Raw genomic sequence first — 11,900 nt, 5'->3', positions numbered from 1 at the left:
CTCTGAAAAGTTTGGGGGCATAAAAGGGAGAAGGAAAATTTTTTAACAAAGTGTGAAAAGGGAAGGAAAAAAATAACTGATCACCTTTATGTGATGAGGACAGAGTTATCAACCTCTGGGATACTATTTCCAAAGCTCAGCACTATACAATGCTTCATGCTATTTACTTTTAAAAGTATTATCCATGGGTTGATATGTATGTACAGAGGTAAATGATTCTAGTATTCCCATATACCTGTATAATGTTGAATCATTTTATTGAATTCCTTATCAAAACATTTTAGTTAAGTAAACATAACACTAACCACAAATACAAAGCACAAAATATCTGAAAAGAAAATCTAGGTAACATCCACAAAAGAACTTACCATATTTTGTATGTTGCAGTAGAATCAAAATTAGCATATTGCATATGGCATCTAAATACATACTATTCAAATCGTTTTTCAAGGAATAGTTTATTCAAGTATACTTATAACGCATCAATATAGAAGTACCAATGCATTACATAATAGAAATCATTTTTCATAACTTAACTATTCCATAAAATGTTTAGTAACAGGCAACTGGGGCAAAAACAAACAACAACAAAGTAAACAAAAAAGATTTGAACAATTTTTGTTTTATGCATTATATGAGAACAAAACAAAAAAAAAAGGAAAACTTAAAAGGAAAAATGATTTTTTTAAGTCTGTAAATTAATTTGGAATTCTTGATGCCTTTCCAACGTGTAGGAAGACTGCATTTGTTTGAGATCAAAGAGGAGGTCATGGAATGTTCATTTAATGTTTTCATCATATTCTCTAGTTGTTTTGATGACTGTAGTGAGGCTCTCTGCATTACAATCTTGCAGCAATTTGAAAATTTTGTCTGGAATTTAATCTATTTTGCCAACAGTGGGGGACTTAAAAAGGCTAGAAGGACATGATTATGAGGCCTCAAAAGACAGAGAAATTGATCTATTTCCTCTATGACATGTCAGGAAGCTCACAAAGAAATCCAATTCTCGCAGGCCTTTGTCAAAAGTACATGTGTCCTAATATCTGAAGCCTCCATGTAAAAACCTTATGGTTCGGCAAATAACTGTCATACATTCACCAAAGAAAGGCTTTATGTGGCTATCAATCATTTTACAATCACACATGTATGTGTTTTTGTGATCTATCAAATAATTAGCGCACCTACATTGTTAAATCAGCTGATTATATAATACAAAAGAAATAATTGTCAGTGTGCTGGGACAAAATACGCCATGCGTTATCTTTTTGTGATTAATACATTCATCAATATCATTGTGCAATATAAAACCATGATACAAAAGGCCTAATAGGCCTGAATCATATGCTCATCCATCAAACAAAGAAAATAGCTGTCATTAAATTATTCATTGTATTTTACTTCCTATTGTCTTTTATTATTACAATTCAATGCATTGACCATGAATATGTTTAAAACCATGTTAAAATTAAGAGACACTACCTTAGCATATCCATTTCAACCTAAGCTGCCATCAAAGCAAGCAACCTTCATGGTAATGAGGCTGGATATGAAGATACAATAGATCAATAGCTACCTCCAAGCAAACAATAACCATTACATGTTTGAAATCCATCATACGATCACATAAAACATCATTTTACTTAAAAAATGTTTAATTTATTATATATGTATATATATCTCAGTGCCATCAGAGTTACTTCCCTTTACCCATATTCTGACATAAGCTAAATAGAAATGACAGAAATACAATTTATTGGTTGCGATCACAGGAGACATAAATTTGCTTTGTAAAATACATTATTAATTAAAGAGCCAGGTAATACAATATTTGCAAATAAATCAGCTTCATCAGTGTTAGTTCCCTTCACCTATACTTTTTACTAACTACATTAAAAGACTCTTTACCTCAGTAATGACACTATAATTGTATATTTTTCATGAAAATTTAGCTGCATACATAACCATAGGAATGAAACATTCATAAATGCTATAGTCCTAAGTATTTTTATGCCCCTGGATTGGAAGATATGGGGCCTATTGTTCTTGTGCTGTCTGTTTGTCTGTTGTCAACTTTAACAGTGCCCATAACTATTGCACCATAAGAGGTAAGGCCTTCATATTTGGCACGTGTGTTACTTTGAGACAAGACCATTTCAGTGATATCAAAAATTTCCCACATGTGACCTTGACCATGATCTTTAACCTACATATGAAATATTTTAACTTTAGCCATGACTATTGCACCAGAAGAGGTAGGGTTTTCATATTTGGCATGCGTGTTCCCTGTGACAAGACCGTTCTGCTGATACCACAATTTTTCACCAAGTCACCTTGACTGTGACCTTTAACCTATACTTGAACAATTTTAACAATGCAAACTCATACATGAGTGTTGTATGTCATGATGTAGGTGAATTGGCGTGACAGTAAAAGACAATGTCTGTTGGGTGACATCGAAAATTTGAAAATTTAAACCATAACATTTGAACTTCCAACTCTCACAAGAGGTGAAGTATAAGTTTGTGACCGTAGACATGACCACTGAATCGCAAATTTAGTGAGGACCTCATTAATTAGGGGCGTTACCAGTACTTGAAGACATTTATCGGGACAATTCTAATATGTTCAAAAACACATCATAAGAATATATTATCATGAGTCAATGCAAACACTAGTGTGGTTACAGATGTTTTATACCTCTGATCCTTGAGAGTCTGGCCGTAACTGACGATGGTCCACACCTCGGTCTCGGGTCCTCCAGCGACGCCACATACGAGACGTAGATCTGCAAGGGCTCACAACGCATATAAACACGGCCAGCACCGGCATCAACACGACAAACAGCACAATTACAACTACTGTGGTCACAGCTGAAATGACAAGGAAAGAATGTTTAACATTTCATCAACACCAAAGACATAAATAATGTAATTTTGACACACTTAATAATGACATGGAAAAATACAACATCGATATGTGATAAATAGCTCTAATGGGACTACCTTAACTTTAATTCAGATGGCAAAACAACAAAGACAAAAATAGCTATACTGTTTTAGGATGTAAACAAAGTTGAAGTAAGTAAATAGAGATACTAGCAAACACCTCAGGCCAAAAATAAGCAAGCATCAAATGGTAAATTAAACTTAAAGTAGGCGTAACTTTTTACCAATACCAGACTATAAATATCTCAACAAAACAGTCCTTTCTTAAACTGGATTTCCTTTTCCTGATGAAGTCTTACATCATCACTTACAAAGACTTGCAGCAACAATGAATGCAATTATACTAGGTCTTTAACCATCCTTAAAAATTGGATTTCATTTTAAATAATAGTATCTAAAGTGTTATTTTCTCTCTTAAGGCTGACATGGCACTCATCATCAATGTTTTTGAATACATGTTTACCAGCATACATCAAAATTGTCTTAGAGAACTTTACAAGGTCACCATGATATGCCAAGGTTGTCAGAAGGAACCATACAACGTCACCATGATATTCCAAGGTTGTTAGAAGGAACCATACAACGTCACCATGATATTCCAAGGTTGTTAGAAGGAACCATACAACGTCACCATGATATTCCAAGGTTGTTAGAAGGAACCATACAACGTCACCATGATATTCCAAGGTTGTCAGAAGAAACTATACAATGTCACCATGATATTCCAAGGTTGTCAGAAGAAACTATACAACATCACCATGATATTCCAAGGTTGTCAGAAGAAACTATACAACGTCACCATAATATTCCAAGGTTGTCAGAAGGAACCATACAACGTCACCATAATATTCCAAGGTTGTCAGAAGGAACCATACAACGTCACCATAATATTCCAAGGTTGTTAGAAGGAACCATACAACGTCACCATGATACATCAAAGTTGGTGGAAGAACAAGAAAGAAATGCTTCATTATACCATAGTTGTTGAAAATGGTTATCCTGATGCATATGGTGTTCAGTGCATCCTAACAATGGAGGTCTATGTTTCTCAAGAATCTGAAAAATGGATCTGTCTGTGCTGTCATGCTTGTGTCCTTGACACTATTGGAAAGACACAGTATTCTTATTGCTCTGGGTGTCATGCGAAGGGCCTCATGTATGTTATTATGTGAGGTAGCAAACAGCTACCACAAAAAGATACTGCCTCAAAACGACACTGGCAGTTCACTTGGTGATAAACCCAGCAAACAAAACAATATCCTAATGCATATGGTCGTCAGAACTCTATAATATACGTGCTTACAAAGAGAAACCAAGGATATCAAAGGAAACTTTAATGGTTTCTATGACATATCTCGTTCTCAATATACAGGTAACCTAATACAGGGTTTTCCACCATAACCAAAGCTATTGGCAAACATCTTAATAAATTCAGTAGGCTAAAAACTTGTTCATTAACTTTTATTATCACAACATAAATAATGTTACACTCTGCGGCACTGAAATTCTCAAATCATCATCTCCTAAAGATATTTGTTGTGTGGATTAAAGTCATTAAGAGCAATCACTTGCTTTGTTTTTACTTAGACATGCTACAAAGTGATTGCCAATTATCTTTATTTTAGAGCAATTTTTCAGGATACTTTTGTGATGAATAGGCTCTAATAAGATTTCATTACAATGTACTGACAGGAGCCAGAATAGACTGGTTAGGTGTATGCATAACTATGCCCCATAAATGTCTACATGTTTTAATTATGTGTTGAAAAGCTTTGGTATTTCAAAATAGTCATCGTTCATGTTTGAGAGCTTTGAGCAATTCAAGGATGAATTTTCCTCTGAGGTGAAAAGTGTGTTGCAGAGTCGATAGTGACAGACAGTCCTTCATCAGTACATTAACCAGCTCCCTTAAGACAAGAGATTTTTAGGTTCTCAATGCTGGCTCTTGATCATTTATAAAATGTTTTGGTGAAGACAGGTTTCAAGTTATTCCCAATCTATCAAGATGGTTTCCTCAAGACAGGTTCACTACAACTAGTATTTCAAGACAGGTTCCCTACTGTTGTTCCCTCAAGGCTGGTTTGATGATCCTCTTAGACAGGTTAATAATATTGGCTTTTGATTTTTCAAGGCAAATTTGTTTTATTGGTCTTTTCACTCACGACTGGTTCATTATTAATGGTCTCTCAAGATAGATTCATTACCATTTGTCTCTTACAACAGGCTCACTTTCACTGATCTCCTGTGACAGGTTCCATTCACTATCATTGGTCTCTCAAGACAGGATCTCTTAAGTCTCTCAAGACAGTTTCATTATTAATGATCTCTCTATACAGTTTCACTACAGTTGGTCTCCCAAGACAGTATCTCAATTACTGATCTTTCAGGACAGGTTTACTATCATCAGTCTCTCAAGACAGATTCAATTTCAAAGGTATCTAAAGACAGGTTCACTATCAATGATCTCACAAGATAGGTTCATTATCACCTGTCTATCAAAACAGTTTCACTTTCATTGGTCTCTCTAGACAGGTTCTCTACTGTTGGCCTCTCTGGACATATTCAGTTTCATAGGTCTCTCAAGACAGGTTCATTATCACCAGTCTATCAAAACAGTTTCACTTTCATTGGTCTCTCTAGACAGGTTCTCTACTGTTGGCCTCTCTGGACGTACTCAAATTCATCAGTCTCTCAAGACAGGTTCATTATCACCAGTCTATCAAAACTCTACTGTTGGCCTCTCTGGACATATTCAATTTCATAGGTCTCTCAAGACAGGTTCATTATCACCAGTCTATCAAAACAGTTTCACTTTCATTGGTCTCTCTAGACAGGTTCTCTGCTGTTGGCCTCTCTGGACATGTTCAATTTCATAAGTCTCTCAAGACAGTTTCATTATTAATGATCTCTCTATACAGTTTCACTACAGTTGGTCTCCCAAGACAGTATCTCAATTACTGATCTTTCAGGACAGGTTTACTATCGTCAGTCTCTCAAGACAGATTCAATTTCAAAGGTATCTAAAGACAGGTTCACTATCAATGATCTCACAAGATAGGTTCATTATCACCTGTCTATCAAAACAGTTTCACTTTCATTGGTCTCTCTAGACAGGTTCTCTACTGTTGGCCTCTCTGGACGTATTCAAATTCATCAGTCTCTCAAGACAGGTTCATTATCACCAGTCTATCAAAACAGTTTCACTTTCATTGGTCTCTCTAGACAGGTTTATTATCTTTGGTCACTCAAAACAGGTGCTCTACTATTAGTCAGAAAATTTTTACTATCATTGGTCTTCCAACATCAGTTCTCTATTATTGGTCTCTCAATGCAGGTTCACTGTAATTAGTCTCACTAGATCAATGTCACTACCTTAAGTCTTCCAAGAGAGGTCAAATAAAAAGTCAAATGAAATGTAAAATGACTTTTTGTTGTATATTTCTTTTCCTACCCTTTGATTAAACAGTTTAAATAGCCATTGTACTGCATGTATGTGCCATGTACATGTATAGATGTGTACATTTATGTAGCTGTGTGTACATGAATGCACGTGTGTGTGCATGCATTTATCTGACCCACGTGCCATATAGTTACTGTACCAACTTAACGAGATTACAGTCCCACTATGTACCATCTGACACCTTTATCTACAAATTCTGCAGCATACAATTTGCATTTTTTGCCAGTTTCTGGCAAGGCAGACATACACATAGGCCTTAAAGTACGATCCTGTGCAGATTCTGACAGCCATCAACTCAATCACTAATGTAAAAATATTTCCAAAACCAGGCTAAAAATATGCATCAAATTATTATGGTCTACTTCACACAAGAATTGAGATAAAATTACATCTGACCCTGACTGTTAATAAGATGTAAACCAAAAATAAAGCTTCTCCCTGTATCAACTATAAAGAAATCACTTCTGAAAACCGATTGGATTATTAACTACATTATATTTTGATGATTGTATTGTAGACTTTAGTATAAAAATCGATCCTATCCTAATGGAAATAAGGGCTTGTGCAATGCAAGGAATGTTTAGCATATTACCAACAAAGGACATATTCCAAAAAACTCAATAAAGAAAAAAAAAAAAAAACACTTAACATTCTAAAAGGTACATTAAGTTCCAAATGTTTTAAGGTTGAGATTACACAGGAAGATGTTGAATACTTAACTCCATATCACTACAGTAAAAACATGACTCTTACTATCACAATAACACACCGAGTGATAATGACACTGAAAGAGTCTGGCTTAGTATCTAAATCTACAGGGCAGACAAATTCAAAATCAAATTGCCATTATCAACTTTTTTTTGTGAAATGGCATTGATTGTGTTAATGCCAGAAGAGCCATTTTGATATCGCCCTGGGACCATCATTATACCTTATAACCAGGGAGAAGTTCAGAATCATAATTCCATGAACATTCCAGCATGTTCATTCAATACCACAAAGCATCATAGGATTTTGTGATCACTGTCATCCCTTTCAGTAGGTGGCAATAATTGTTTTCCCCTTAAAATGACTATGCTGGTGACATTCAATAAGAGATATGTTGCTAGACTGATGACCAAGTCTTCTTTTACCTTAAACTTTATGAAAATTTGAATTAGTTGGCATTATTATACAACTGTTGCACTGTCACGCCTAGTATCAAATGGAAATTAAAAACCTCTATCAATGACCTTGATCTCTGACCTATAACCTTGAGTTTCAATATGGTTTTCTCATGAACTGAAGACTAAAATCGAAAAGTTAAACTATCAAAGATAGGTGGTCATGTTACAATTCATATATATATCCTTGAATTTTTTCACCCTGAGGAAGATTTTTTTTTTTTTTTTAACAAAATATCATCATAAATGTTTAACTAACAAACTGAACCAGGTAAGAGATGTGCAGCAGACAAACATTAAAATTTGAGACTGTGACAAATGACCTGTCAAGCTTTTCTCATTCAGCCAATTTACGTCAGCTAGACGTGCTTATGTATACAGTGTATCAATTAGATTCGTCAGTCATAACAGGCTCAGTCGATGTCTGGGATTATCACTCCCACACACCTGTAATACTACCAACTTGACCTTTCACCCTGTACTGCTTGACTTTCTACTTGTTACTACAAAGACTGACTTCACACTACCCCCAATGGATTGATCCAAATTAAGAGGATATAAGGTGTAGAGGATGTCTCAGATATTGTATTCTGGTAAAAACAAGAAAATACCATAAATTGTTTTTGATTAACAGTTTGTTGTACAGGATCATTTAGTGATTTCCCTTGTCTGACTGCACAATAACTGAGTACAATTAATCCTTTTAAATTGTTTCTGTAAACACCTAATAGTATGATCAATCTATCAGAATCATCCTTGTAGGGTACTGCAATGCACTCTGAGAGAAATGAAAAATTCTATTGACAGAGTATAGGTTGAAAATCCCTGTTAAGAAAAAATTGAAAAAAAAGTCAGTGGATATCAGACTGATAGCTCAACGTTTCTGCTTTATAGAATTCTATATACAGATATATCTATTAATGTTTGCTAAGTATTTACTCTATCTTTGATGAACAGATGGCATATCTCTCTGAAATATCACATGACCATTAAACTATACAGCTTTATAAATAAGCAGTCATCATAATATTCAATTGATTCTTTTTCACTGGAAACACTCTGACCTTCTACTTCAAGCAATTATAATGTCACATCGATACATCTACAAAATTGTTCATTGCAATTTTCTAAAGGCAATAAAAACAGATTTGGAACATGTTACATACACTCTATTGCAAGACTTCTTAATTTCAGTGTTTTTAATTCATTCTGATCGAGATTGAAACCAAACCTAATTGACCTTATTACAATGCCACCTATTTCTCTAGGGGCTCAACAAATATAAGGTTCTATTATAGTCACCAATTAATAAATAATACAAAAAATGTGTTTTTAATGAATGAACCAATACCATGTCTTGGGAAATAACTTAGCAATTCAACTCTCACATTTAATCACTTCTTCATTATTTGGGGAAATGTTTACCAATTAAATCCTTGCATTTACCTCCCTTTTTCTACATTATGGGAAACTCTCTAAATAACATTTTAAAAATATTTTTTCCTAAGTGGTCAAAATCTAATCTGATTCACATACTGAATTTCTAAAGTACAGAAGAATAAAAGGACATATTGGACCAAATTGGTTCGATAGAGTTAGTTAATGTAAACGCCCTTCCTTCCTTTTGTTTCTCTTGCAACAGCTTCAAAATGGGCAAACTTTCCAAGCTCTGATGAAAGAAAGAGTGATGGTTCTGATGGTTTGACAGAATTTTATATTACAAATTTTAGAAATTGATCCCAACTTACTCTGAATAAAACATATTTCCATGGCTATATTATGCAATGAAGTTTATATTTTGTGATATTGTTTTACAAATCACACAAAAACTGGCAAAAGTCAGATAGAATATCAAAGTGAATATAAATGAAAATTATACAGTCTATCTATTCTATTCCAAGATTACAATGAAATGTCTGGACGTTATAATAATGAGAATTCCACAGTTAGGACACACATCATTTATAACCTGTATGTCCTGTCTCTCTGACATCAGCATCATAACCTGACTGTACTGTAAGTCTAGACAAAACAAAAACAATTTAATTTATGCCACATGACATGATCAGATACAGACCACACACTTTTTCAGACAAAACAACATTCTAACATGATATCATAATTCGATAGTGACAAAGCACAATGGCCACAATCATTTTACCCTTATGGACCAAAGTGAAGTATGGTACCCGTTCACATGTATATCAATTACTATAAGGTGTTTGTAATGAATTGATACATGAAGGATTCCATTATGAGGTAATTGCTATGGTACTTTGAGAAGCATTAAGACCATATTTTTACTATACCACAAACAATATGATAGAACACATGGGTATATTTATCAACCATTCTATTTGCGTGATCTTCAAGACGTTTACAGTTACTGCTTTTTATTTATTCATTTAATTTTTTTTTATCTTTTAAACAGACAGATTATACAAATTACCTAGAAAAGTGAAAATGCATTGATGCAAAGGAATTGTGAAATACTTAAATTATAATCTGAAGCCTATGCTAACCAGAATCTGATCAGGTGTTGGACTTGTTATGATGATGAGATTCTTTGTATCATACATATGGGTAACATGAATTGTAGAGAGGTTCTCAAGATATTACGTTGATTTGGAAAAAGACATGACAAATGAACATAAGTAATACTTAACGTCCCCTTCCTCCAATAAAATGTATAACAATAATACTCTGACAAGGGAAATAACTCAACATTTGAAGTAACTCTGAAGTCAAGGGGAGCAACCCAATAAATGAATGTTATTTACAAGATTAATTAAAAGGACCGAAACGCTATGTTCTCAAGGAACAAGACACCTGTATGTTTGAATTTAATCTGTCAATTCTGCCTGTATGAGAGTCATCTTTTTCCCTTCAGGTAATTTTTCTCTAAATGATTGAGAATCCCTGAGCTAGATGTGACATACAATCTTGCTACTAATGTGTCTTATAAAACCACAAGGAAATGAAAGCATCAGGCAAGCGATACATGTGAACTAGTCTTGGTAGTTAAGTGTAATAGCTGTAAGACCTGACTAACAAGATCAACACTAAAAATCTCAAATAATATCCTAACATTTTCATTTTAAAACAGAATACAGTCTGAACATCAGCATACAAATGGCACATTTTCTGTGCACTGATTGAAACAAGTGATCCAATAGCAATCTTTAATAAGAACCCAGTATAGTTAGATCTTTATTTGGTCAATAAATAAAACTTGAATCTTTTATCTTCTCTTCCTTGTGTTTGCTCTTCATCATGTGAACTTTGAGAGATTCATCCAGTGTTTCTCAAGACTTAACAACAACAATCTTTCCTACTCAAAATCAAGTCACAACAAGGGAACAAGGGGATCATATAGAAAACTGAGAAAGATTCATCCAGTACTTCCTACCAAAGGAAAATCCTTTCTGCATTTTTTTTTTCTGATCAGTCTCAAAGTCAAAAGGGCACAAATATTGACCGAGGGAAATATTCATATCAAATCTTAGAAAAGCCATCCTGTACTTCTCAAGATATAGCAATGAAAAATTTTCCAACATGAAATCCAAGATGGCCACCTTTCAGTCATTTTGTCTCTATTAATGATAAGTCTCAAAATCAAAACGACACAACAAAGGACCAAAGGAAACCCACATATATCTGAGAATGATCTATTTAGTATTTCTTCAGAAACAATGATAAGAAATTATGACTTTCAAACTTTCGGATCAGCGCCAATATTGGACAATGCACAACTAGGAACTATGAGAAACATCCTCCAGAAAACTGATAAAGATCCACACAGTACTTGTCAAGAAATAGAGATAACAAGAAATGTTAAAGGACAGATGGACATACACTAACCACATATGAAGAGTGATTTCTACCCACATTACCATCTGATGACGGTGGGCTTATAAAAAGGAGTCTTTCATTAATGGTATCAGACACAACATTCATATATATAAAAGCACAAAATCTGAGATTTTATACTAACCATCTTGGATTTTGTAAGAATTTTCACACAGACAGCGGAGAAAATTATTTTTCATAAAAACACTTCCTGACCTATCATGATTATGGTGAGGGTTTTATCATGTATGGGTGATGGTGCAGAGGATATAGAAGGAGAGTTAAGTACATGATACATGCGCCTGGCCAGACAGCAGATTGCACTCTTTATTCGAGTACATGCTTGTGGTCTAGACAATAGTACTTCTGGCGATGGCCAGTATCCTGTGAATCACCGAGCCTGCAATGCTCATGTGATTCATTCTCTTTTAACCTTTTTTTTAAAACCAAGGACAGACACCTTGCCGCATCAGAATAAAAAAT

General features: G+C 34.4%; 1 protein-coding gene across 1 annotated transcript in view; it reads right to left on the bottom strand.

Moving 5' to 3' along the window:
* Positions 1-11,900, bottom strand: part of LOC132555047 (uncharacterized) — a 145,598-nt gene that overhangs the window by 11,208 nt on the left and 122,490 nt on the right. The window contains exon 5 of the mRNA XM_060219387.1: positions 2,698-2,870. Within this exon, the coding sequence (XP_060075370.1) occupies positions 2,698-2,870 (173 nt within the window). The remainder of the gene's footprint in view (positions 1-2,697; positions 2,871-11,900) is intronic.

This window comes from Ylistrum balloti, unplaced genomic scaffold, assembly GCF_031769215.1.
Source record: "Ylistrum balloti isolate Yb309-2 unplaced genomic scaffold, AGI_CSIRO_Ybal_v1 Utg370450, whole genome shotgun sequence".
NCBI lineage: Eukaryota > Metazoa > Mollusca > Bivalvia > Pectinida > Pectinidae > Ylistrum > Ylistrum balloti.
Note: the sequence above shows the minus strand (reverse complement) of the source record. Positions and strands in the feature narration are given on the sequence as shown.